Below are 26,921 nucleotides of genomic sequence, written 5' to 3'. Positions count from 1 at the left end.
TTTGATTTTGTCCTCTTGAATTTAAGGGTTATAAGAGGAGGTTGCAAGATCAATTGTCTCACCGTAACTGAGAACCAGTTCCAAAGAAGAGTCATACTGGACTCGAAACATTAACTCTGTTTCTCTCTCCACAGATGCTGCCAGACCACTGAGTTTTTCCAGCACCTTGTTTTTATTTCCAATCCCAAGCCTCTGCAGTATTTTGCTTTGATTTTAGTATGAAGTTCTGTGTAGTCCTGCTTGAAGCCCCAGCAGCGCGCACTACTGAGTTCTAGTGCTGCTGGGACCGCTCAAGCTGCTGGCCAGTCAGATTGGCCAGCAGCTCTTGAGGGCAGGACTTTCTCCGACTGAGGGGTGGAAGTCCCACCCTCTACCTGTTTAGCCTGCAGGCAGTGTGTTACGCCTGTGGGGTGGCCTATAGCAGCGAGTTTAATTAAAGCGGAAATCTATTGATTTAATCTTGTGTTTATAATCTACTAAATTGGAAAGAGTAAGAAAGAAGGAACTTGTGCTTATCACATTCATAGGTCATTCAAAAATTCTTCAAGTGAGAATTTTTTTTTTATATACTCACTATTATATATTGTCCAGTGTGGAACTAAGACAAGCAAGCCAGTTGTCTTATTTGTTCCTCAGTCAAGAACTGATCTATCTGATCTGAGCCAGTAAGGCAACAATGTTGCGGCATTGGTATTACTGAGCTAAGAAAGGGAAATAAAGCACCCAACAGTTCCACTTAATAACACCATCCAATAATTCTGGGTAGAAAGTATGCCTGTGGGCAACTTAAGTGATGACACGTTGGAGTAAAAGAGAGTCCCACAGGACCAAAAAATTACTTGGGCTTATTTGGAGAGTAGCCACATGGATGAGATATCAGAGTGGTGCCAAAATGGTGTGGATGGTGTAACAATTACAACTTTCAAGACTAAGCTAGATAGATTTTTATTAGGTAAGGGTATTGAGGGTTGTGGAGCAAAGGTGGCTAAATGGGGCTGAAATAGAGATTAGCCATGATCCAGTTGAATGTTGCTTACTCAAGGAGCTGAATTGCTTACTCCTGAGTGCAAGAATCAAGGCTTTCAAAGGAAGGAAAGAGGAAACAAACTTAGGGAAGAGAATATAATACTTTAATAGCAACCAGATTGTATACATCTGTTTGAAAATGTGGTTCCCAAAAAATACGTTTTCATTTAAGTTACATCTGATTGATCATTCATTTTGAATCACAGTAATTCAATGTGTGGAGGATCATGGGCACAGACTTCTTTGTTTTAAAACCTAATACATGTTTTCAAAACCTGAAATATGTATAATTGTTTATTATATAGCTGCTATACTATACTCTCAATATATTATTTGGTCCAGCTTTCAGGTGAAATTTTTCTACATTTGCCAGATTGCATATTGGCTCCACGCGTTACCAGAGCTCTATTTTCAGAAAGTTAGAAAGGTAATTGTATACACATTTGTTATTTACACTATCAAAAATTATCTAAACATGTAAAACCAAATTTGTCAACAGAATTTTCATAGTGCAAATAAAAGTGCCGTAGGTGGAAACTCAATGTTAGAGTGGTTCAGTAACCTTTACGACCATGCATTGTTTGGATGTCTGAGGAACTGATGCTCCTTAAATGTTCAAAAGGAATGTTGAATTATATGCAAATTCCACTGAACTGACTGTCCAATTCCTTGCTGTTGTGTAACTCTTACACTTAACGCAAATATTATAGAACCTACAAGTGTATTTTTTTAAAATGACTACCAGTTATGTGACCGCTTCTAAGACCTGTAGCTATTTTGCTACTTATGCAGAGGTTTTAACACTACTTTCTTGGTAAGACTACCTCCCTCATTCTGTGCACCAAGTGGTTATCCATTCTTGGAAGTTTCAGCTTCCACCTTTTTTTGATTTACTTCCTGCGTCTTAGTCCACTTGATTTCTCTGCCCTTTATCCTCACTCATCACATCAACTCCTGAACTCATAGCCGGCCCCTTGACTTCACCATCTCATACATTGATGTGAATATTTATGACCATTTTGTCTCTTTTATCATCCCCATCTCCCTGCCTATTTTATACTCCACTATAGTTAACTTCAGCTAAAATTATTTTCCCATGTCTGTCAATAGTTGGATCTCCAAACTCCAATGTCTCCCTCCTCTGGCTTTCAACGATCAATGCTGCTGTTGATCTGCAAAAGAATCTTTCAATTCTGCCTTCAATATCCTTATCCTGCTTAAGGCACTAACTAACATCAGGTTCCACATGTATTCTGATGACATTCAGTTTTACCTCTCCAAGACCTTAATCTCAGCTTTATGTTTAACTCAGTAGTGGGCATCGAGTATTAGATTCTATTAACTACCAAGGCCTTTTACTTACAACTTCACAACATTGCCCATGTATACTCTTATCTCACTCCACTATAGTCAAAACTCTGTGCCTTCGACAGCTGTTGGTGCTTCTTCTACAATGGCTTTCGTGCAAGTATCCTGCTTTCCTTTCTCCATAGGGTACAAGTTTCTAACACCTCGACTACCTGTGTCCTATCTGGCATTCCCATACCCCCTGCTGCAGTCTTACCCCATCGTACCTCTGCAGTCTTCTGCAGTCCTGTGCTCTCTTTCATGACCTCCAATTTTCTTACTCAGATCTCTTGATTGTACTTTCCTCTTCTGGTCATTAGAGCATTCAGTTACCTTGATCCTGTTCCTTGAAACATAGAAAATATGAGCAGAAGTAGGTCATTCGAGCCTGCTCCACCATTCACTGTGGTCATGACTGATCGTCTATCTCAATGCCATACTCCCGCTCCCTCCCCATACCCCATGATGCTTTTAGTGTCTAGATATCTATCTATTTCTTTCTTAAATATATGCAGTGACTTGGCCTCCACAGCCTCCTGTGGTAGAGAATTCCAGAGATTTGCCACCCTCTGGGTGAAGAAATTTCTCCCTCATCTGAGTCCTGAATGGCCTAGCCCGTATCCTCAGACTGTAACCCTCTTATTCTAGACACCCCAGCCAGGAGATACATCATCCCTACATCCAGTGTGTCCAGTCCTGTCAGAATTTTACATGTTTCAATGAGATCCCCTTTCATTCTTCTGAACTTCAGTGAATACAGGCCTAGTTGGCCCAATCTGTCCTCATATGACAATCCTGCCATCCCAGGAATTGGTGTGGTGAACTTTCGCTGCACTCCCTCAAGTATATCCTTTCTTAGATAAGGAGTCCAAAACCCCGCACACTGCTCCATGTGTGGTCTCACCAAGGCGCTGTACAGCTGCAATAAGACATCCTTGCTCCTGTATTCAAACCCTCTTGCAATGAAGGCCAACATACCATTTGCCTTCCTAACCGCTTGCTGCACCTGCATGCTTGCTTTCAGTGGTGTACAAGGACATCCAGCTCCTTTTGTACATCAACAATTTTCAATCTATTACCATCTAAATAATACCCTGCCATTCTGTTTTCCCTAATGAAGTGGATAACTTCACACTTACCTACGTTATACTGCCATGTATTTGCCCATTTACTCAACTTATCTAAATCGTCCTGATGCCTCTTTACATTGTCCTCACCACTCACATTCTCACCTTGTTTTGTGTTGTCAGCAAACTTGGAAATATTACATTTGGTTCCCTCATCCAAATCATTGACATATATTGTGAATAGCTGGAGCCCAGGTACTGATCCCTGCAGTACTCCACTAGTCACCAACTTCCACTCCAAAAAAGACCCATTTATTCCTACTGTTTCCTGACTGCTAACCAGTTCTCAATCCATGCCAATATATTATCCCAATCCCATGTGCTTTAATTTTGCACACTGATCTGTTATTTGGGCCTTTATCAAAAGCTTTCTGAAAATCCAAATACATCACATCCACAGGCTTCCCCTTATCTATGCTACTAGTTACAGCCTCAAAGAACTCTAGTAGGTTTATCAAACATGATTCCCTTTCATAAATCCACATTGACTTTCTCTAATCCTGTTGATATTTTCTAACTGTCCTGTTATCACATTATTTCTAATAGACTCTAGCATTTTCCCTACAATATTGATATTGTAATTCCCTGTTTTTTCCCTCCCTCCTTTTTTAAATAGTGGGGTAACATATGCCACCCTCCAATCTGCTGGGACTGTTGCAGAATCTAAAGAATTTTGGAAGCCTACAACCAAGGCATCCACTATTTCCATGGCCACCTCCTTTAGTACCCTGGGATGTAGATTATCAGGCCCTGGGGATTTATTGGCTTTTCTTAACCCTCTCAATCACCCTTGCCAAATTCAAAAGCTATAAAACCAGCTGTTTTTGACCAAGCTCTCAGTCACTTCTCCTAAGCCTCAAGAAATGGCTTGATGCCTGCTCCTTTCTGAAGTTTGGGTCATTTTTCCCTGGCATTACATAAATACAAGTTGTTTCTGTTTTAAGTTCATTATGGAGAGTGTAAATAATACATGCTGTGCAACAGAGCAAGCTCATTATGGGAATGCAGGAGCAATGGTATGCTGATCATGTCTTTCTTTGTGGCTTGTGAAATTAGTCATTAGAGTCTCCACTGCTATGCAACATACATCACCATGGCCTGAGTCTGACACTTAAGGGCTGAGATGAAATTATAGGTTTAGTTTATAAAACATAGAAGGCAGATATTGCTGATGAAGAAACTAAGGCTTGGCACTGCAGTGACTGGAAGCAATTATTTGAATGCTCATTTATCCAGAACTAACTATTTGCTACAGCTGGATTGCATTGATGGCAACAGTTACTGTGCAGCTCAGCTTCCATCTTATGGTACTGCCATTCTGCAAGGTATATTGTATATCCATGCTATATAGTCCAGAGGATAGTGGCAATAAACTTGGATGTTTCATGGTGATTATTTATGTAACATCTTACAGCTCCTGATAACCATGATCCGTGATCCATTTGGAGAGAAATCAAACCCAAAGGTGCTGGTTGTCTAATGAATAATTAGTGACACAACTCCTTAGGTGGGAGATAAGTGAGTTTGAGTTGACTCTAAGCTGACATGACTGTCATTGGAACACTCAATCTTTTTTGGCAGACCAGATACTCCATTATCTGACCCAGGCAAGTCTGCAAGGCCACTGTTAATAATTAGCGATATAGCTTCCTCAATATTTGGAGCTCTTGGGACTGTGATCCTTCACTGTTGCCTCCAGATAATGTCACAAGCCAATGCTATCTTGGGTAGAGTGTTCCTGGCTGGACAAGCAGCTTTATGAGAGCTTTATGCTGAGAAGCTATGTGGATTTAGCTAGTTAGACTCTTGTGGTCCTCCTGTGCACAATTGGGGAACCCACAAGCCTTTGCACCCAAACTCTGAATTTGGTACTTAGTACATGCCCCTGCTTCAAGAATGTTTTGCACTCCATGGCAAGCAAACTGAAGCTGCCTAATTTGATATTTTAGTTATTTGTTTTGGAGATGCTTGACAATAATGGTTTTCCCTATCTGCCAGATGCCTAACTTATCAAGTGAAACAATAGATACTAGTTTGAAATTTAATTCGCAAATGAATTTGCCTTTTTTCTGTATTTGTGAGAAACATATTAGTGAAAGGCACTAATACATGGTGTACATGTAAACTTATAGTAAATGAATATTGTGTATTATGTTTTTATTCATTGAACAGAAATATTCTGCTGACTGAACAGTCTGCATAAAAAGGTGGAAGTAATGATTTAGAAACTTTATCTCCACTCCACTTTAAAGGAGTGTTGATGACTTGATCTGGCGATGTTTGTGAATGCTTTCAGAGAGTGAAGAACAATAAATAGATCTTAAATAATGACTGAAATTTTGTCGTTTAAAGTTCACCAGTTTTAAGCAAGATTATATAGGATGATTTTGAATGCAAGGAAATGATGTGTGGGCTCCTTTTATTGCATCATTAATATATCATTTATTTTGCTGCTAAATTATGTTTTGATTTTTGTGTTCCTTTCTTGAAATCCTTCCACACAATTCCTCAAGTAAGAGAGCAGGCAGGCAAACAGCTGAGCAATCTGTTCCAAAGCTTCTGCTAATCCAGTTCTTCATCTTTACTACAAGATGTGCAAGAGTGGCTGAAGTGATACTCTTGACTTCTCCCTGCCTGTCGGAAAGGACCTGGTTTCCTTTTGGCTTCATCTTCTGATGACAGGCTGGTATTGGGAACAAACCCTGTGGGGAATTGAGGCAAATCTGCACCTGCTTCATGGCACACATGGTGTCTTTATGACTTCTTAATTTCTGTTCTGTTTCAAATTGTTGAATCTTGCAGGAGGATATCGCTCGACAGCTGTACTACATTTGCCTTTACATATTCCATATCACTGGTGCCTATATATTAAAGTAAGTTTTTAGCATATGCCTGATGCAGTTATTTTAAGTTAGATACAATGATTAAATGTTGGTATTATTTCTATATAATGGAACTCCGATTATTTGCCAAAAGGATCTCTCCTCTACCCTATTGTATTATTATGGAAAATATAATAGGTAATTTGGGTAATCAATACTCCCTTGAACAAGGAGCACATTGATTCATGTTCAGGGGTGCAAGAAGCCCCTTGTTTATGACCCTCCTATTTTGTTTCTTTTCAGACCTTTATGGAGTTATTCTTAAGATAACAAAAATATTTTTTGAAAGGAAGCAGAATATAAGAGCTACCTGTTGACCAGTGCTCTCCTCTTGCGTCCTTTTCCCCTGGTGATCTCTCCTAACTGTTGCCACTGACCTCTGCTCCCTTTAACACATGGTTCTCCTTGCATTCTATTTCTTTTCAAATCTTTTGATGCTAGAGAATATAACTAACTAAAAGATTTTGAAAGAAGTGGTACTCTGGTACACAATGAAAGCAGTTGCTCAGACTGTTGTGCACAGCTATATGTTGTGATCCTCTCATTGCTCCCTGCAACAGGGCTACTAATATTTACTTCTGAAAACTCTTGGATAAATGAACAGAAATAATTGAAATTCCATTGTATTAAATTGGAATAAAATAACAAATAAATTACTTTGCAGCCTATAGGCTGGACCTTCATAATTTAACTTGCTCCTGACCATCCTGGTTGTTGCTCAGTAGCCTAAAATACAATAAATTTGTCAATTGGATGTATCCTAGAGTTTTGAAAGTCATCTTGGATTAAGGAGATGGATTTTTCCATTAACTTTTTAAACATATTGCTTACTTGCTAGGATACAGTACAATGTATTTACATGATATATTTTTTGCTTGGGATATATAGAACCAAATGCTAAATCAGTCAGCTAGGATGTAGTAAAGAAAGTTCTCTTAACTAGTTTCTAGGATAATGTGACCAATGTTTGACATTTGCCTAGTCAAACAAAGCAAATTTGCTTGGGAACCTCATGATGTAAGAAGTTCTACTTTTGAAATTTGTTTGGAACTAGCAATCCACTCACTAGGAGTGCTTGCTTACAGACAAGTAGGCTTTTGTTTTTTATGTAATATTATTGATGACATTGAACAAATGGAGAATGCGGGTTCTTTCAAATAATTACTTCCTTTTTCTATTATCTCATGCACTGCCTTTAATCTCTTCTAACTGTATTTCTTGAGTGCAAACTTTACCATTTCCAATCTGACAATACATTTTCACACACACAATGTTCTTGTGACAAGTTTAAGTGACTCCTGATGTCTTTGATGGCTAGTTTAATGAAATACATTGTACGGATGTGGCTGTTTCAAGGTTGATATTCTGTTTAGAATAAAAGAATAGTCCAAAATGACGTTTAGAAGTATACATCATTCTTGTGTCTTATTTAAGTTTGGTTTTGAGATTTTGTTTTTCTTATAGTCTTCACCGACTGGGCTTGATTCTCTTGGTGCCACATTACCTGGTCGAGCTCTTGTTTCATGCATCACGATTATTCTACTTTAGTGATGAAAACAAACAAAAGGGGTAAGTGTAGTTTTGTGGACTTTTCTCCTTTTAGGTGTATAAGCAGTTTGCAGTACACCAGATGTTTTTGTCTTTTTACCATACATGTAGTTGTTCACCCCATGGCGCAGCAAATTTATCCTTTAAGTAGCTAAATTATTGGGCCTTTCCTTCAATCCAAGTTAGCTAATCTCAGTAAGGGCAAGATAAAAAGAGATTTTAAGGAAATATGAAAGAAATAGAAAATATAAAATGAAATAATTACATAAACAGACCAAATATCAAAGCATAGAGTGGGTGCCCCTAGCCAAGCTGTTACAGTACAGCTACAATACTGGCATCTACCCGGCTATGTGGTAAATTGCCCAGGTATGTCCTGTACACACAAACAGGACAAATCCAACCCAGCCAATTACCACCCAATCAGTCTACTCTCGATCATCAGTAAAGTAATGGAAGGGGTCATCAACAGTGCTAGCAAGCGGCACTTTCTTAGCAATAACCTGCTCACTGACACCCAGTTAGGGTTCCACCAGGGCCACTCAGCTCCTGACCTCATTACAGCCTTGGTTCAAAATTGGACAAAAGAGTTGAACTCCCAAGGTGAGGTAAGAGTGACTGCCCTTGACATCAAGGCCATATTTGACGGAGTGTGGCATCAAGGAACCCTAGCAAAACTGGAGTCAATGGGAATCAGAGGGAAAACTCTCCACTGGTTGGAGTCATACCTAGCACAAAGGAAGATAGTTTTGGTCATTGGAGGTCAGTTATCTCAGCTTCAGTACATCCTTGCAAGAGTTCCTCAGGGTAGTGTCCTCTGCCCAACCATCTTCAACTGTTGCATCAATGACCTTCCATCATAAGGTCAGAAGTGGGGATGTTCGCTGATGATTGCACAATGTTCACCATCCGAGGTGACTCAGATACTGAAGCAGTCCATGTAGAAATGTAGCAAGACCTGGACAATATCCAGGCTTGGGCTGACAAGTGGTAACATTTGTGCCACACAAGTGTCAGGCAATGACTATAGAACCATAGAAAAGTTACAGCACACAGAAGGAGGACATTCGGCCCACCTTGTTCATGCCAGCCCAAGGACAGCCAGGTGCTCTTTCTAATCCCACCTTGATGCACCTGGCCCATAGCCCTGCAGTTTACAGCACTTAAGGTGCGGATCCAGGTACTTATTAAAAGAGTTTAGAGTTTCTGCCTCTACCACCAACTTGAGCAACGAATTCCAGACACCCACCACCCTTTGCGTAAAAAATTCTTCCTCATGTCCCCCCACACACTTTCTCCATTTAGCTTGAATCTATGTCCCCGGTTCTAGAATTCTCCACCAAGGGAAACAACTTTATCCTGTCCACTCTTATCTATTCCCCTCATAATTTTGTACACCTCAATCAAGTCATCTCTCAGCCTTCTTTGTTCTAAGGAAAATAATCCCAACCTATTCAATTTTTCCTCGTAGCTACACTTTTCTAACCCTGGCAACATTCTTGTAAACCTCCTGTGCATTCTCTCCAGAGCTATTACGTCCTTCCTGTAATGTGGTGACCAGAACTGCACACAATACTCCAGCTGTGGCTTCACCAGTGTTTTATACAATTCCAACATTGTATCCTTACTTTTATATCCTATACCTCTGTCAATGAAGGAGAGCATTCCATATATTCCATATGCCTTCTTTACAAACTTGTCTACTTGAGCTGCTGCCTTCAGGGACCTGTGTACTTGTATGCCAAGATCTCTCACTTCATCTATCCCTCTTAGTATATTCCCTATCTCCAACATGAGAGAATTCAACCATCGCCCCTTGACGTTCAATGGCATTACCATTGCTGAATCCCCTACTATCAACATCCTGGGGGGTTACCATTGAGCAGAAACTGAACTGGATTAGCCATATAAATATTGTGGCTACAAGAGCAGGTCAGAAACTAGGGACCCTGTGGCGAGTAACTCACCACCTGACTCCCCAAAGCCTGTTAATTATCTATAAGGCATAAGTCAGGAGTGTGATGGAATGCTCCCACTTGCCTGGATGAGTGCAGCCCCCACAGCGCTCAAGAAGCTTGACACTGTCCAGGACAAAGCAGCCTGTTTGATTGGCACCACGTCCACAAACATTCACTCCCTCCATCACTGCACAGTAGTAGCAGTGTGTACCAGTTACACGATGCACTGCAGGAATTCACCAAGGCTCCTTAGACAGTACTTTCCAAACCCATGACCACTACCATCTAGAAGGACAAGGGCAGCAAATAGATGGGAGCACCACCACCTGGTAGTTTCCCTCCAAGTCACTTACCATCCTAACTTGGAAATATATCATAGTTCCTTATTGTCGCTGGGTCAAAATCCTGGAGCTCCCTTCCTAATATCACTGTGGGTGTACCTACACCAGGTGGACTGCAGTGGTTCAAGAAGGCAACTCAGCACCACCTTCTCAAGGGCAACTAAGGGATGGGCAAGAATTGCTGGCCCAGCCAGCAAAGCCCACACGCCATGAATGAATAATAAAAAAAAATCTCAAAGGTGAAGAGGGACCTGGATGTCTTACTGCATGAATCACAAATATGCAGGTACAGCAGGTGATTAGGAAAGGTAATAGAATGTTATAATTTATTGCAAGGGGAATTGAATGCAAAAGTAGGGAGGTTATGCTTCAGTTGTACAAAGCAACAGTGAGACCAGATCTGAATTACTGTGTACAGTATTGGTCACTTTATTTAAGGAAAGATGTAAATATGTTGGAAGCAGTTCACATAAGATTTACCAGACTAATACGAATGGGCGGGTTGTCTTATGGACAGGCTAGGCTTGTATCCGCTGGAGTTTAGAAGAGTAAGAGGTGACTTGATTGAACCATATAAGATCCTGAGGGGACTTGACGGGGTGGATGTGGAGAGGATGTTTCCTCTTGTGGGAGCATATAGAACTTGGGGTCACTTCAAAAATAAGGAGACACCCATTTAAAGTGGAAATAGGCGAAATTTTTTCTGAGGGTCATGTGTCTTTGGAAAACTCTTCCTGTAAAGGTGGTGGAAGCAGAGTCTTTGAATATTTTTGAGGCAAAGGTGGATAGATTCTTGGTAAGCAAGGGGCTGATAGGTTATTGGGGGTAGGCGGTATGCAGATTTGAGTTTACTATCAATTCAGCCATGATCTTATGAAATGGTGGAGCAGGTTTGAGGGGCCAAGTGGCGTACTCCCGCTCCTTGTTCATATGTTCTTATGTAATTGTGGAGCAAGAATGGATGATGGAGATATTAATTTCTGTATGTTTTTGTAAATAATAGAAATGTAATGCAGGTGCACTAGAGGAGGATGTGGAACAATTGTTCAAAATAACTAAAAAGGAATTAGTACTGGAAAAATTGGCTGAAAATCACTGAATCCTGATAGCATGCATCCTTCAGTATAGCAAGTGAGAGAGGAGATTCAAGAAACTCTTACTACATTTTTCCAAGTCTTCTTAGATATGCAAATTGTGCAGGATAACCAATAAAAACCTCTGTGCAAGAAAAGAGATGATAGGATGATTAATATAATATTGTAATGTCATAGCCTGCCTTTTGGCCTTTATAGATGTTGACTGACAAGCTATGTATTCCCACATTTTTTTAAATTTTGACTTGATTAGTTATGAGCTGGTTGACTTAAAGAAAATAAAGGGTTAGGGTTAATGGATGTTCGGTTTAGAGAATTGTTTGAAGGGGTGGGGTGGGCATACTTGCCTACCTTTATTTTTGATATATCAGAATTTGTTAATATCACAGAAATTGGGGGTGTAAAAACTGTGAGGAAGACTCTAGCTTCGGTAGGTTAAGTTAGTAGAATAAACAACCATGCAGTGGATAAAATGTAATTGGAAAGGTGCACGGTCAAGTATTTTGGAAGGGAAAATAAAGAATAGGAATATAGACTCAATGAAGCCTGCGGATGAACAGAGATTGGATGGGTATGAATATAAATTCCTTGTAATTGTGAGTGTAGTTCAACAAAGCCATAAAAAGCCAGTGGCAATTTGCGTTTTATAATTAGGACATAAAGTACAAAAGCAAAGAGATACTGATGAACATGGTCCATACTTTAGTTAGGTAAAAGTACTTTGTGCAATTTTGGATGCTGTTTTAGTGAAAGGGTGTAAAGCCATAAAGAGTGTAGATTCACCAAGCTTTGAGAACTAAATTTTGAAGAGAGACTTGAATACTTGGAACTATTATCACTTGGAGCAGATAAAGCTGAGAGTATGTTTGTTGTAGATTTTGAAAGTCACAACAGATTTAAATTGGATAAATATGGAAAAACTATTTCCAGTGTTTGGGGAATTGGTGAAAAGCTGTCATCCATTTATAATTGAAAATGAGTGAAGTAAGGAAAAAATGTTTATGGTTGTTGAACCATGAGGTGCTTTGCTATGCAATAGTTGAGGTTTAAAAGTACAGTACCCTATTACATTATCCTTTTGGTTCAAATGCTACAAATAACGGATGATCACTGGAACTTTAAGATATATCTGATATAAAACAATGTGCTGAATGAGTACCAGAAAAAAATAATGTAAGCATCTTCACCTTGTTCGTCAATAAGGTTTAGTGATTTATTACTAAAAGATGTGTTCTGTCCTCCTTAGCTTCACTCTCTGGGCTCTACTTTTTGTAATGGCTCGCCTCCTCACTTTGACTCTGTCTGTCCTCACGTTTGGCTTTGGCCTTGCGAGAGCAGAGAATCAAGACTTCTCAGTAGCAAATGGAAATTTCAACACATTGACTGTCAGGTAGGCAACTGAAATGGCTTAGAGAACCTAACATTTGAAAAGTTTTTCACCTATTGTTTGTCCATGTTATTTTAACTTTTAAGGGTAGGGCTGTTAACTTAAGAGCTAAACTTAAAATTAGGTATGAATAACTGACATTTTAGTATTATATGGCTTAGTTACATTTTGTTATCGTCTTTTCAGGGTGCAACTGTTTTTAAAAACAACAAAACAATTTTGCTCCTCTTTCAATTTTGTTCATGCTCTGGTGTTTTGCATCACCCTTGTCTAAGATGACCCACTGGATCTTCACCAGTACCGCTTGCTAACTAGTTGGTAGCTTTTGTGAAAGAGCAACCCAGGTGACATTTCATTTGAATTTTTCCTCCTGTGAGTAAGTATTTGGTCTGTGCTGAGGAGCTTTCCAAAATAACATTGCTGTTATTGGTAACTCAGTCTACTGGCAATTGTGCACAAGAATTGGCATTGGAGATGATCTAGTGTGTATTAGTGGCATGTAAAAATTGCAAATTTAGCTTTGATTCCAAGAAATCCAATCTTGCTTGCTTACTGACTAGGGGCATTGCATCCCTTGAAGTCGTCTTTCTCCACTACCACCCTAGGCATTGTTTCTGGATGCATTTTTGAGTAATTGGTTTCCCTTTGGCAGGAGTAAACTCTGTGTAGTAAGTGGCATGTCATTGCACAAGCTCCCCTCTTAAATGCAAATAAGTTAATTTTAAATAGGTTTATCATCACTCCTTATCTTTTATGTAGTGCAAGTAGGCTTAGCAACCTTAGCACCCTTCAGTGATCTTAAAAGTTGTCTTGAATCCTTTCCATTGCCTTACTATATTTTTGCAAGTATAGCAGTAAACACATTACATTGTGCTGTTATTAAAACTTTAATGGTATCAACATCAGTTCCTTAACCTTCTAGTGTGCAGATCTATGTTTAAGACACAATACGATTGTGTTTACCGTTGCTGCTGTGTGTTGTCAGTGCTTCTAAATCTTTGAAAATTAAGCTTCTAGCTGCAAAATCCTGCTTTCCCACACAGTTTGGTACCATCCATAAGCATAAACAACATAACGCCTAATACATTCATCTAAGTCGTACGTCAATGTAGTGAAGAAGCTGATTCCCGGAATCATATCAAATTAGAATTTCTCCTGTTACACTTTGTTTCCACCATATTAACCAATTTTCTACATTTCTCTCAATCTGTTATACCCCAAATCTGTTAAGATACAACGTCAGAGTTTTCTCATGTAGAGAAAACCATCATTATTATTACCATCCGCCAACTTTTGGAAAGGTGAAGATTTTTTATTCATCTTTTGATTTTAGCCTAAGCTTTCTGTAACCTACTTGTTCTTGAGTTTTATTTTATGCCTTTGCAGTAGGTCCATGAAAATGGTCAGCCTTTGAGAGAAATGTTTTGGAACCCAACCTGTAACTTTTCCCAGGATTTCTTGTTTTAGCCTGGAGTAAATCATGCTGTCACACTTCTATCTGGCAGCTGCTTCGAGGGCAGCCCATGTGACCATCAATTAGAATTTTTTCTTTTTATTCCTTTGTGGAAAAGACAGAAAAAAAAACAGACAGTGGCTGGAATGTGGAACTTGCTATGACAAGAAATAGTAGAAGTGAATTACATAGATGCATTTAAGGGGAAGGTAGATAAGTCCATATGCTGATTGGAGGCTAGTGTGGAGCTTAAGTACCAGCATTGAGCAGCTGGGCCAAATGGCCTGTTTCTGTACTGTAAATCCTGTACCATTCTGTAAAGTATCTGATGTCTCAAATCTTAGATAAATCCTATTTTTTTTTTAGTTATGCAGATGGAACTATGCAAGTATTCCCAATCTGGCTACTCATTCTTTTGAAATAAAGCACTAGATAATCTGGTGTGATTCCAGCTGATTTTGGTACTGGATAAGTCAGATCCCAGGGTGGAACCCAGCTTGATAGATCCTAACTTTTATTTTTTGTTTAGACATGTGGAGAGTGGCCACTGAACAGAGTCATCGGAGTCAGCTAATAAACTTTTAACAAAAGAATAAGACATTTATTAAACAGGAAAAGATGAACTATGTTACAATACTCCTTCATCCACAACTATACCTTTACAGATATATACAGATTTGTAAGGATAACACAAGTTACAGAAGCTATCTTATACTCTAATTTCACAGTTAGTACACAGTCCATGTAAACCAATAGGAGACCTGTGATCAGACACACCACACTCTGAAACCAAGTGACAGATGTCATCCCAGACACATGCAATGGGTTGTTGATCGACTCCCCCCCCCCACTACCACCAGACGTTTGTCACACCGTGAGCCTCAGTGGTCTCACTGAACTCTGCCTTTCACACGGCGTTTTCCAATCTCCTCTCGAAGAAGTTGCTTTAAGATTGGAGTCTTCCTCTCTGCTCCTTACTTTTAGCTTCACGTAACAGGACCTTTTCCAGATTCCTGTCCTTGTCCTTTGACTTAAAGGGCTTCTTGGCGCCTTTCTCTTTTTCCTTTAGGACCTGCTCCCTCCAGTTACTTCACCCAGTAGACTGCTGACAACTTGATATCTCTCTTGAGATCCAGAACTCACTTAGTGTAGCACTCAGCACTCCTCCATGCATGCACCCCTCCTAGAGAGACGGTCCATTCTGTGCTACACGTGTGGCGGTCACGCTCTGCTCCTCCTGGTTTTCACCAAGCCTGCCTCTGGCTACCCACGTAAGCACTTTTACATTATTTTGAGGATCCCAGAAAACCTTGACTGTCTGGTTTGCACACCCCAGTATACAACTGGTCTACATAATGGAAGTAACTGCATTTCAGAATAATTCAATATTCTAGGCAAGGAATTTTGGACTGATTCTGAGAAATGTGATGAGGTACTGCAAAAATGCAAGTAATTTTTTTTAGTGAAACACATTATACAAAGGTCAGCAGTAATTTTGTCCATCTCTTTTTAAGGTTTGGGGGATTTTATTTTAGCTTTGGTTTTTAATATGGGATTTACTTGCTGCAACAAATGTAAAATGAATGGCAATAGATCTGAGCTTTTTTTTCAACTGGCTCTACAGTGAAAAGAACCTCATTTTGAATTTGTAAAGTGAAAATGCTTTGCCTGGTGTTTGGTTAAGTCTATGGATTGCTGTTGCCTTAATGGAGATTAGTTTGGGAATTTGTTAGAAGTTATGATAGTAGTAATTTGTAACCACATGTATATATTTTAACCTGTGTGAATTAATAAAATGTTTAAATTAGTTTAATGTAAAACCTCGAACTGGTGGTCTGATTCCAGAATTAGAGTTCGCAACTCAAACATAACACTTAAAATTATAGGTCATGACAGTCGTTTAAAGTTTCCGTCTTGGAATTTTAAATAACTCTGCTTTACCAACTGCAGTAAATGCAAAATGCAAATACACCTCTCTATTTACATCTCAAACTAGTACATATTAAAGCACCAGACTAGCTGACTTTAATCTAATTAAGACACACCCGCAGACTAAATCTCTATTTTAAAAGAAAAATATTTTCCAAAATATTTAATCTTCAAACTCCTGATAATACAACTGCAAAATTTCATTGTATTTCCTCCTCCTCCTTTTTAGAATTCACACTCCCCCAACATCCTCTAGTCAAGATAGTAGGCAGGTGGCTGATTGCATAGCCTCAAAATGCTTGTCTGTTACTGCCCACCAAGGGATGCATGATGACTGTCTGGTGTTGCTCTTCTTCCACACCCCCCCCCCCCCCCCCCGAACTTTACTCCTTTCCTGCTGAGAAATACTTGCATTGCTGTTTCAATTGCCCTGTCAATTAGACAGTCACTGTGAGGAATGGTACGCCATTGCACAAGACATTTCACAACCAATGCAACCCAAAAAGAGTTTGTTTTTAAATTAAAAGATGCTTTGCTGAAATTACATTTCCAGGTGATTCAGTGCTGAAATAGTACAAAGATATTTATCATTTGTGACATTACAATTATGACAAGCTTATAGCACTGCTTTCATTGTTTTTGTGCAAGGTTTTTAGTTTGACTAAGTATATAGTTCACTGACCTATAGATTTCCTTTTATGTTTGAACAGGATCAGTTGCTTAGCAGCTATTTGTCTAACACAAGCATGGATGATGTGGAAGTTTATTAACTTTCAGCTGAAGAAGTGGAGGGAACACACTCAGAATCAGGTCCCCAGAAAGAAAGTAGCTAATACCAAGAACAAGCCTTCAAAAAAGGAGTACAAGGGTCAGTATTGGAACCTAAAGATCTTGTTACTTTTTCTTCTTTCCTGCGTCCATCATTCCACAATTTAACCTCCTAAATCAAAAACACACAGCATTTTGTCAAATTTACAAGCATGATTCTCAGAACAGTAGCTTTTTTTTAAAACAGTTAAATAAGCTGACCCTGAATTTCTGTCAAGACTCTCCCATTCTTATGCTGCAACTTTCGTGGGAGATTGCAATAACTCCAGAAAAAACAGCATATATGATTGTTTCTATGAGGATTCTGTACTAATTCATGGGTCCTGTCATAAAATGTGTTGCAAATCGTATGTTGCTGGTCATAAGGTGTCACAGACCATCTCTATTTCAGCTATCCTTATAGCTGCTGTACTTTTGAGGCCAATAATGATCAGAGGGGCAACATCTTATTTCAAGGGCTAGCAGCTATCCTTTGGAGAACAGGCAAAGATAAATGGAACACCAAAATATGGTCTACTGGGTAAGCACCAAGTAGGAGTAAGAAGGCTTCACTTAGACACATCCCCTGAAGTGTCTGTAATGCTGCTTGAGCCACATTTGGGAACACTTCTGTTTAAACGTCTTTAAAAAAAAAATAAACTCAGCACCCTAATGAGCCTCTAGCATGTTGTGTGCTACCTCATCTTATAGGCACGCATAATATGCATCAGTAATGGAGTCAGTTTCGGGCCACAGTGTCCTTTTATATACTTTGGTACTTTTAAGTCACATTGCATCGACCTCTGAGTAATATGAACCTGTGATCAATTCCTGACTTACGCTTTAATACCTTAAAAGAATATATCTGCACCTTACCAGAATCATTTGTGTTAAATCTCCTGTCTCTTATTTTAAAACAAGTAATCTGTTTGGAAGATAGAATATAATGTGGTAAAATGTGAGGTTATGTGCTTTGGCAGGAAGAGTAGAAGAGCTGAATATTACTTAAATGGAGAAAGACTACAGAAAGCTGCAGCACAGAGGGACTTGGGGGTCCTCATGCATGAATCCCAAAAAGCTAGCATACAAGTTCAGCAGGTAATAGGGAAGGCAGATGGAATGTTGGCCTTTATTTCAAAGGGAATGGAGTATAAAAATAGGGAAGTCTTGCTAAAACTATACAAGTCATTAGTTAGACCACACCTAGAATACTGTGAACAGTTTTGGCTCCCTTATCTAAGGAAAGATATACTGGCATTGGAGGCAGTCCAGAGAAGATTCACTATGTTGATCCCAGATATGGAGGAATTTTCTTATGAGAGGTTAAGTAGGTTGGGCCTGTACTCATTAGAGTTTAGAAGAATGAGAGGCCGCCTTATTGGAACATATATGATTCTTAGGGGGCTTGACAGGGTAGATGCTGAGAGGTTGTTTCCCCTTGTGGGAGAGTCTTGGATTAGAGGGCATAATATCAGTAAGGGGGCACCCACTTAAAACAGAGGTGAGGAGGAATTTCTTCTCAGAGGGTAGTGAATCTGTGGAATTCTTTACTGCAGAGAACTGTAGAGGCTTAGTCGTTAAGTATATTCAAGGCTAAGATAGACAGATTTTTAATCAGTTAGGGAATCGAGGGTTATGTGGAAAAGGCAGGAAAGTGGAGTTGAGGATTGTCAGATCAGCCATGATCTCATGGCGCACACTCGATGGCTGAATGGCCTACTTCTGCTCCTACGTCTTATGGTCTGTTTTACCATGAATGATACCACTGAAGACCTAGAGAGGGCATGTTATTTGCATATGAAGACTTGTGTCAGTTCCCCAGGGGCACACAATGCTGTGGTCACTACCAGCACGGCTCATGTGTAATACCTCCTATCATTGGAGGTTGCCAGTGAGCTTCTGTGGGGCACTGATGTAATCTGTGTTGTGCAGCAGTGCTAAGTGAAGAAATCTCCCCCCCCACCCCCCCAACTACAATTTGAATCAAAATTGCCAAACTTGTGAAGTGATATTAGCAAACAGCTACTCCATAACTCCTGTTCAATTTGCTCCAGTTTTTTGTGGTCACAAATATCTTTCAATAATGTTCACTCCTTTGTTGCTCCGTCAACTGCTTAACCAAACTCCACTGTTCAGCAGAGTTATACTTCCTGTTTGGTGAAGTGATTAGAATGTATCGTACCTAGAAGGTTTATGCCAGTTAGAAAGTAGAGTTGCAAAAGAGAAAGCAGTCCAATAATTCATCTTGATTCTTACAAATAGTTGACTGTTGGTTCATGAAGCAAATATCAAATGCTCATGGAAAAAATTAATTTAAATAGCACGAGTTGACTTCAGTCCTCTTTGCTTGTGTTTGATATTACTGTGGATTTAGGATCCCTGATTACTCGCATCTAAATTCAGAGGGATTTTATTACATGCTGTCTCTATAAATTCACAGCCATTCTGTAGTAATGTTATGCTTCTGAATGCTATTCCTATACCAAATGTTATTTTGACACATCCCTAGATGGATTTCTCTGGAAAACAGTACTTCTGTACTGTTCTTTTGTTTTTAATTATTTTCAGTCATTCTTGTTATGTTTTTGAAGCCTACATGAAATAAAATGACTGCCTCTAGGCTTTAGGGGTGTAGCATGACTTCCAGTTTTTCATGGAGGGAAGTTCCCCCAAGTATACCGAGTCAAATCAACTAAGTGATCAAGTAGAGAATTTCTAATAAGATCTTGGGTCTCCAGGATAAGTAAAGGGTGCCAGGTTTCTAATCCATCCCATCTTTAAATAGGAATATGAATCTAATGTGTCTGTCTTTGCACTAAATTTTTATTATCTTCTGTATTTTTATAATGCTTTTGCAGCTAATGCATCTAATGGAACAGTGAAGACCGAAAGTGGAACCTCACCACGTGCAAGGAAAGCAAAAGCTTCATGAAGCTGGATTTTAAAACATGGGAAATCTCTGAAGGGAAAAAAACTGTGATAATCACAAGTCTATTTTATCCTGTCTCACCCCTAAACCACTCTACTTTCATCACTATTTACTGATCAGAGTCGAGCAAAGAAAGTGATGGATGACCCTGTTGAGAGGCTCTCCTTGCAGTCTTATGAATGGGAGCAAGATTTGAAGTCCTACTGTACCATACAGAACAGCTATTGGAACAGGCCTCGAGTGGTAAATGTTCAGCTCTAATGGGGTGCATGCCTGCAGTTTTTTTGCTCTTGTCAGTTTTGAGTGGAGGCAGGAGGACTAAATGATGGAAAGGTGGCTGTGGTAATTGGGGTGAGATAGAAATCAGCCAATCGGATGCCTTTACCAAAGGCTGTTGTGGGCCCCGTTACCAGTGCGATTGGCATGAATTTTGGAATTCCTAACAGTGTGTTCAGAATTAAATATGAAGATTGTCTTATTACCTGGAGACTGGGCCTATCACAGCTCCACTGATTTATTCTTGCATTGTCTCTTCCCCCTTGCAGTGAGTCTATTGTGATGTTTAGATTTCAAGAAGTGCAAGAACCACCCCCCCCCCCCCCCCCCCCCGATCCAAACAAACTGTGAATACAAGTTCAAATGTAAAATGTAACTTAGTTCTTCATTTCCTAAAACTCCTGAAAAATAACTCCACTTCACCCTGTGTGCCAGTCTCCATTGTTGCACTAAAGATATGTTGATCTGAATGAATCATTATGTCCCTGCAGTTAACAATGGCATATTATTGGAGTGGTGTCCACGCCATTATTACAGGCTTTGGCTCTTTTTTTTTGGTAGGTTGGTTGAATATGTAATTGATTTCTTGCTGTAAAGTTCCTACAGCTTGTTCAGACCATAGGGTGAGGTTTTTTATTTATTTGTTTTTCCCCCCAGAAGGATTGTTAAATGCTGCCCAAACTTCTATGTGAAGTTTTGTTTTACTTCTGTGACTGAGTGTGTATGTGTGTGTATTTGACCTCCAACCTTTACCCATCCCCCTTTATTCAAGTGTCCTTGATGTGAAATGTAAAAAATGACAAGCCAAAAACAACTGTTACAAGTATACAGTAACTCAGTTCAATTGTTTTTCAAGGGGGAGGTTATTTTTTAAGAAATTTATGTTAAATGAGAAAATTGGTCCTTTGCTGTCTGTTTGTGTGTTCTCAATCATTTTAGTTGCTTCAAGCCCAAATCAGCATAGTGCTTTGCCCATAGATGCATGATGGGGACTGTGCCTTAACTTTGACAAATGTTGTCTACTTCTGTAGTTTAAACATGAAAAGGCATCAAAGTTTAACCATTATGCCTAGTCAGTTTCACTGTTGATTTTTTTCATCTCAAACACATGACTTTAGAGCATTTTTAAACATTGTTTATTTTAATCAAAGAAGAAATTGTTTTGCTGTTTTAAGAAGTGGTTCTGGAACCAACTTGTCTTAAATGACACTTGTCACCAGTAGTATTTTACATGATAGTTGTAAAAATATTTTAAACCAGATTAACTTCAAAACACATTTACTGTGCTTTTCCCTATAATATTTCCTACTAAGAGGCAATTAAATGGTATTACACGCTGATTCTCTCTGGGCATTCTCCTAAGTTAGATTCCTTCTTTAGGGAAATCTAACATTCTTACTTTGGGGTATCTTCATGGTGTTTCATAACTAAAGGATTCGTTATAGAATATGTTTTTAGCTGGCAGCTCCTGTTCAAGTTATGTGCATCTTCAAAAATTACTTTATACCAATTGCCCACTCTGACAAAGCTGGAAGATACCTCCTGTTAATTTGTGCTTAGTTTCTACCATGTGCTCCTATCAACTTTGGTCAAGCCAATCCCATTATGAAAGATTTTATACACCTTTAAAATAGAGCCTTGTATGTTACCCATTTGCCTTTCTCAGAATCCCTTGTACACATACATATGAAAATCATAAGCGTTTTTGTGTATCAAATCTACCAAACTAGCATGTATACATACAGGCTTACTTTCCCAAATATCTGTACCAAATCATCATGTGTACACATCCTCACTTACTGAATCGCCTTATATACAAGCCTGTGCTGATTCATTTGTACTGAATCAGTGCATATACATTTCATATCATTTTATCAAACCGCTTGGTGTGTACAGACGTGTTGACCATGTGCCATATTACTGGGTATGTTTGTAAAATAAGAATGCATACATGCGCCAAGTAAACTTTTACACACTTCCATCTACCTATATTGAATCACCATGTACACAACCATTTATTTATACAAAATCAACCGTGTGTATACACTTGTATAATGAACCACTGAGTAGAATAAACTTACCTGTTTTGTCTTTCTATGCAAATAGGAAGCTGTATGGTTCTTGTAAATCTCTATGAGCAATTCCATGAATTGTTTCCTAAAACAAAGTTTGAGGTGAATCCCACTATTACATACTGATTAACACAATGTGTTGGTGCCTAAATTGGAGCACAGTCCAAGCTTCTCTCATCCCTGCCTGCTGCTGTGAATGTTGCATGTAGAATCAACATACAGGGAGGTAAAATACTTGATAAAAGCTGTTAGACGATCTCATGCTCTCTTGTTTGGAGTGGAGGATAAAATTTCACATGCTGTCAGTTAAACCACTGTTTTCAGCCTAATTGTAGTACCCCAGCTCTGTGTCAGTGGACAATGTTACAGGGACTATCTTATTGTTTATGTTGGAATATTTGTATGCAGACATTTGTTGCATTTAGACTGGAAAAAAATGACTGCTGCTGTGCTTAATCAGTACTTTAGGGAGACAGGACATCCTGTGTGACTGACAGGATGGGCAGAGCTGACCAGAATATTGATCTTATCCATGAGGAAATACTGAAACTCCAATGAGATATCAAAAAGCAGTCATTTCCCAGTCTATTTTCTTACAAGTATGTATAAATAAATTTGATTGTGTTTTTTTAAGAGGGCGCTATATGTGAACAGCAGCTTAAACTTTATTATGTTATGACATGAAACATAACCACTTAGCCGGTTACAGTTAAAATGAGAATAGTCCTGAATGTCAGAAGCCTTTCTAAACTCAGTCATGTAAATGTAGTTAATTTGTTTTTCTAATATATTTTGTGAATCAATGTAACTGTAACAGTTTCTTGTTCCCACTCCATTTGCTCTTGTGTTCTAATGAATTTGTGACCAGGACAGTGGGAGCCTTTTTTATTCCTCTGCTGGTACAACAGAAGATGGTTCAAGGTGACTTTTATTTAACTTCACATAGTCATTTTGTTATATTCAGTTGTGAGTTGTAGAACACAGTACCGTGTTTTTGAGTTGCTACTCTAAACATACCTTCAATTGCCAAGCTCTTGTGTAAGTATATGTTTGGCGGCAGGGTCTTGTAAGTTCAACATACATTTTAAATCTGATGTTATAAAACCACTATTTCTGTAATCTGGAAAATAAACTTGTTGCCTCATCTGTGACATTTTAAATTGCTGATTATCTGATATTTTGATATTTGAAATGCTAAAGCTGCTGTGTATACTTTGCAGATTGGGACAGTTCAGTGATGTGATTTGGAGGAAAACTTTTTTAAATTAACAGATATTGTCCACAGCAATGTACATGTTCAGTGTATGCAGTACACAGTTTGCAGTTAGATGTAGGTACAGCAGTCCAACCTACAGAGATGCATAGCCACTGGTGGAAACACTGACACAATTTGTGTAATCAGCTCTGAAATAGGATTGCACTGTCCTGTGCAAGAAATCTAGGCTAGGCATTGAACTGAAAGTTTCTTGGTTCTGTAACTGGTGGGATGCCAGTAGTTTGCTATGTCTGCTCTTGAAGCTGTCATCTGAACATTCCGATAATCATCCAAAAGACACAGTTGGCAGTTTTCTACTTCAAGTTACCTCAAATGGTAATCAAATTAATTTCTTCAGCAATGGGTCAACAACAAGGTGCACTTATGTAGCACCTCTAAAATAGTAAAACATCCCAAGGTGCTGCATGGGATTGTTATACAAAGTTTGACACCTAGCCATATATCAGGACAGATATTCAAATTTTGTTGCAAAGAGGATTTTCCAGTGGCAGTGAATTGGTACAGAAATGAGTCACAATTTAAATGTGGTTCTTGATAGGTGGACTATCCACTCATGTTAATGCAACAATTGTAGAGATTGACTATTTACAATCAAGATGTAGAATTTATGCTTTGCTTTAATTTGAAGTGTCTCCACATTTATGTTGAAGTACTTTTATTCGACCCCAGATCATTAATGACGGCCTGCTTATGACAACTTTGTGGAGTTTTGATGGAATCTCCATTTATTCTGTGACTGATTTTATAATGTTGCAGTAATTCTGAATTCGCTGAATAACATATCAGACTCCTAGATGGCAGTCTATTTGCTCTGGAAGAAACCATGTCATCTTAAGAGGTTTTAACTTGGAATTTCACAGCAGCGAACCAAGATAATTCTGAAATAAAAGCACACAATGCTGAAAAAACTCAGCAGCTCTGGAAGCATCTGTGGAGAGAGAAACAGTTAACGCTTTGAGTCCAATATGACTCTTCGGATAATTCTCTATTTGCAAGAAGCTACTGTAGATGATTTAAAAACAAATATCTAACTTTTATCCAATATCCCCATACTATATAGTTAGAAGCTGTAAATACTTAAAATCTTTGCCATCCAGTTCAAATTATCCTTTCTGTTGAAGGGATTTGAGGATCCCTCTCTGTGAAAGCTCTTCAGTAATGTGCTTCCCCTCTCCAGCTATAAGTAAATTATTGTGTTGCCTATCTCTTGTGCATACTTGAAATCTAAACACAACTACATTAAATGGGCAGCAAGAGAACTGCTGGGTGAGCATTGTTGTAATTAGGAGCTCCAGTCCTGATCTTCTATCCAATGAGGATATAATCTCAGTTGACACTGCAGTACTGAGTGACCAACGTACTGTGGAAGATGCCATCTTCCGGATGGAAGATGTTCTATCTATCCCTGTGGGTGGATATAAAAGATTCCATGATACTATTTGAATAGCATGGGGTTCTTCCTTTTATCATAACTAATATTTATCCCTTAACGTCACCAAAGCATTATCTGGTAATGTTCTCATCTTGCTGTGTGTAGGAAACAGGGAAGCCATGGTAGCACTTCAAAAATTCTTAATTGTGAAGCATTTTGGGACATAGTGCGGTTGTGAAAAATCCAAAATAAAAGAAGGTTTTTTATAACCTGAGGCAGGCTGGTTAGTAGACAGAATTGAAATTTGCAGAAACTAATGTACAAGTTTTCTTGTGCCAGTTCTCAAAGCACACTGCCACATTGCTGCAATTCTATCAAAGCTACAATGATGGCAGGTTCAATGGCCGTTCCAAAGAAGTTGTATTGGACTTGACATATTAACTATTTCTCTCTCCACCGATGCTGCCAGTCCTGCTGAGTATTTCCAGCACTTTGTCTTTACTTCAGATCTCCAGCAACTGCAGCATTTTGCTTTCATATTATTAATAACTGGCAGAGACCAGATACTGTAGAAGAATTTCCAGGCTGCTGCTTAAAATGGGAATCAAGAAACATCTGAAGGCAGACAGATTCTTTGTGTGTCAGCTATGACACTGGGTCTGGAAATTGCAACTGTAGATTGCACAGATGGCTGAGATACAGAAGTGTGAACTTCCACAAATGACACAGTACTTTTCTCCCAGACCCTTAGCATTAGTGCCCAGGACAATCTGGGAGAGTTGACAACCATATAGGAACATAGGACTTGGGAGCAGTCGCAGGCCATTCTGCATAGTAATGCCTAGTGGGCAATGATGGCCAGTGGGGTTGGAGGGAGTAATGATGTGGTAAATGCAGCACAACTGTTTTAGGGTTGCTTTTAGCCTGTTAAAATTGTTCATCCCGCTTTATCCCTAATGATGGAGCTGCCAAGAACGGCAACCGGCCACTTAGATTCTATGGACACCATCCAATTCTCATACATAAACTCGTAGAAGCATATCTGCAGCATTTTTCACAATGTGCATGTGTAATTTTTGTCTCTGAGGTTGGGTGTAGTAGTGAGTAGAGATATCTCCATTGAAATAATTTTGAAGAAATTTAATTTTAAAAATGTGAATAACTGAAAAAGATAATCAAAGTAAGTGGGACACAGGAGAAAAGTAATTTTTTTAAAAATCCAAAACACCAAAAATATTGAGGCAAATGAATGTAAATTGGCACTTGTGAAGTTACCATGGAAATTAGAAACATTTAAACAAATACCATACTGGACTAGTGTCCTTTAATTTCCACAAGAGTTCTTTTGAGGTTCTGTTATAATTTCAGCAGGAGATTAGCAGAAAATCCACAAAATAGCATAAACAGAAATTCTAGGTTGGAATCAACAATAATCCTTTTGGATTCAGCAATCTTGCAACCTTGGCTTATGCGATATTAGTTAATCTGCTGAAAGGTTGAGATATAGTGATCAGGAACAGAAACCTTGGATTGAATTCCTCCCTCTGCTAGCTCATGGTCACTGATGCAAGTTGTAATGTATTTCGCTGCTGTTTTGATTGAAAGTGGAAATCGGAGAGAAACACTGGAACTTTTCTGGTCTCTGTATCACAGGCAATAATTTTGTGCCATTCATACTACACATGAGGTGTAGTTTAACTCCAATGCAATGTTACAAATTTGGAATTATATTAGCATTAAGTCAGGAGAGATGTGCAGGTACTGCTGACACTCATAACGTATGCAAGATCTTATTAGAGCAGAGTATGCACCATTTGTTTTTCCTTTTTCTGATCTTATTCTGCACCCTTCAGTTTGAAACTTTGCCCTGTAACTTGCTGGAAGTGCAAGTTGATTATGGCTTGGTGAGGGCAACAGGGTATCTGGGGTGCCTCTGTGAACTATGGGACCAACATTCAATCTTAATCAATGAGACTTGAGGATTGAGAGTATCATGATGTAGAGTGAATTAATCAAATTAGATTCAAAAAAGAAATAAAAGGGGGAAAGAAAAATTGGTTTGGGAGAGAGAAAGGAAAATTTAAATGCGACTTTTTA

At 38.9% G+C, this 26,921-nt stretch overlaps 1 protein-coding gene across 4 annotated transcripts in view; it reads left to right on the top strand.

Annotated features, from left to right (window-relative positions):
* LOC121287153 (translocating chain-associated membrane protein 1-like 1) overlaps window positions 1-23,336 on the top strand; it is a 106,042-nt gene extending 82,706 nt beyond the window's left edge. For all 4 annotated transcript variants that reach the window (XM_041204741.1, XM_041204742.1, XM_041204743.1 and 1 more), the window contains 6 exons: window positions 1,369-1,453; window positions 6,303-6,373; window positions 7,847-7,951; window positions 12,570-12,713; window positions 16,803-16,960; window positions 19,758-23,336. In XM_041204741.1, coding sequence (XP_041060675.1) covers window positions 1,369-1,453; window positions 6,303-6,373; window positions 7,847-7,951; window positions 12,570-12,713; window positions 16,803-16,960; window positions 19,758-19,831 — 637 coding nt within the window. In that variant the 3' untranslated portion in view covers window positions 19,832-23,336. The remainder of the gene's footprint in view (window positions 1-1,368; window positions 1,454-6,302; window positions 6,374-7,846; window positions 7,952-12,569; window positions 12,714-16,802; window positions 16,961-19,757) is intronic.
* The last annotated feature ends 3,585 nt before the right edge of the window (window positions 23,337-26,921 follow it).

The sequence above is a fragment of the Carcharodon carcharias genome, chromosome 14, assembly GCF_017639515.1.
Source record: "Carcharodon carcharias isolate sCarCar2 chromosome 14, sCarCar2.pri, whole genome shotgun sequence".
Taxonomy (NCBI): Eukaryota; Metazoa; Chordata; class Chondrichthyes; order Lamniformes; family Lamnidae; genus Carcharodon; species Carcharodon carcharias.
Note: the sequence above shows the minus strand (reverse complement) of the source record. Positions and strands in the feature narration are given on the sequence as shown.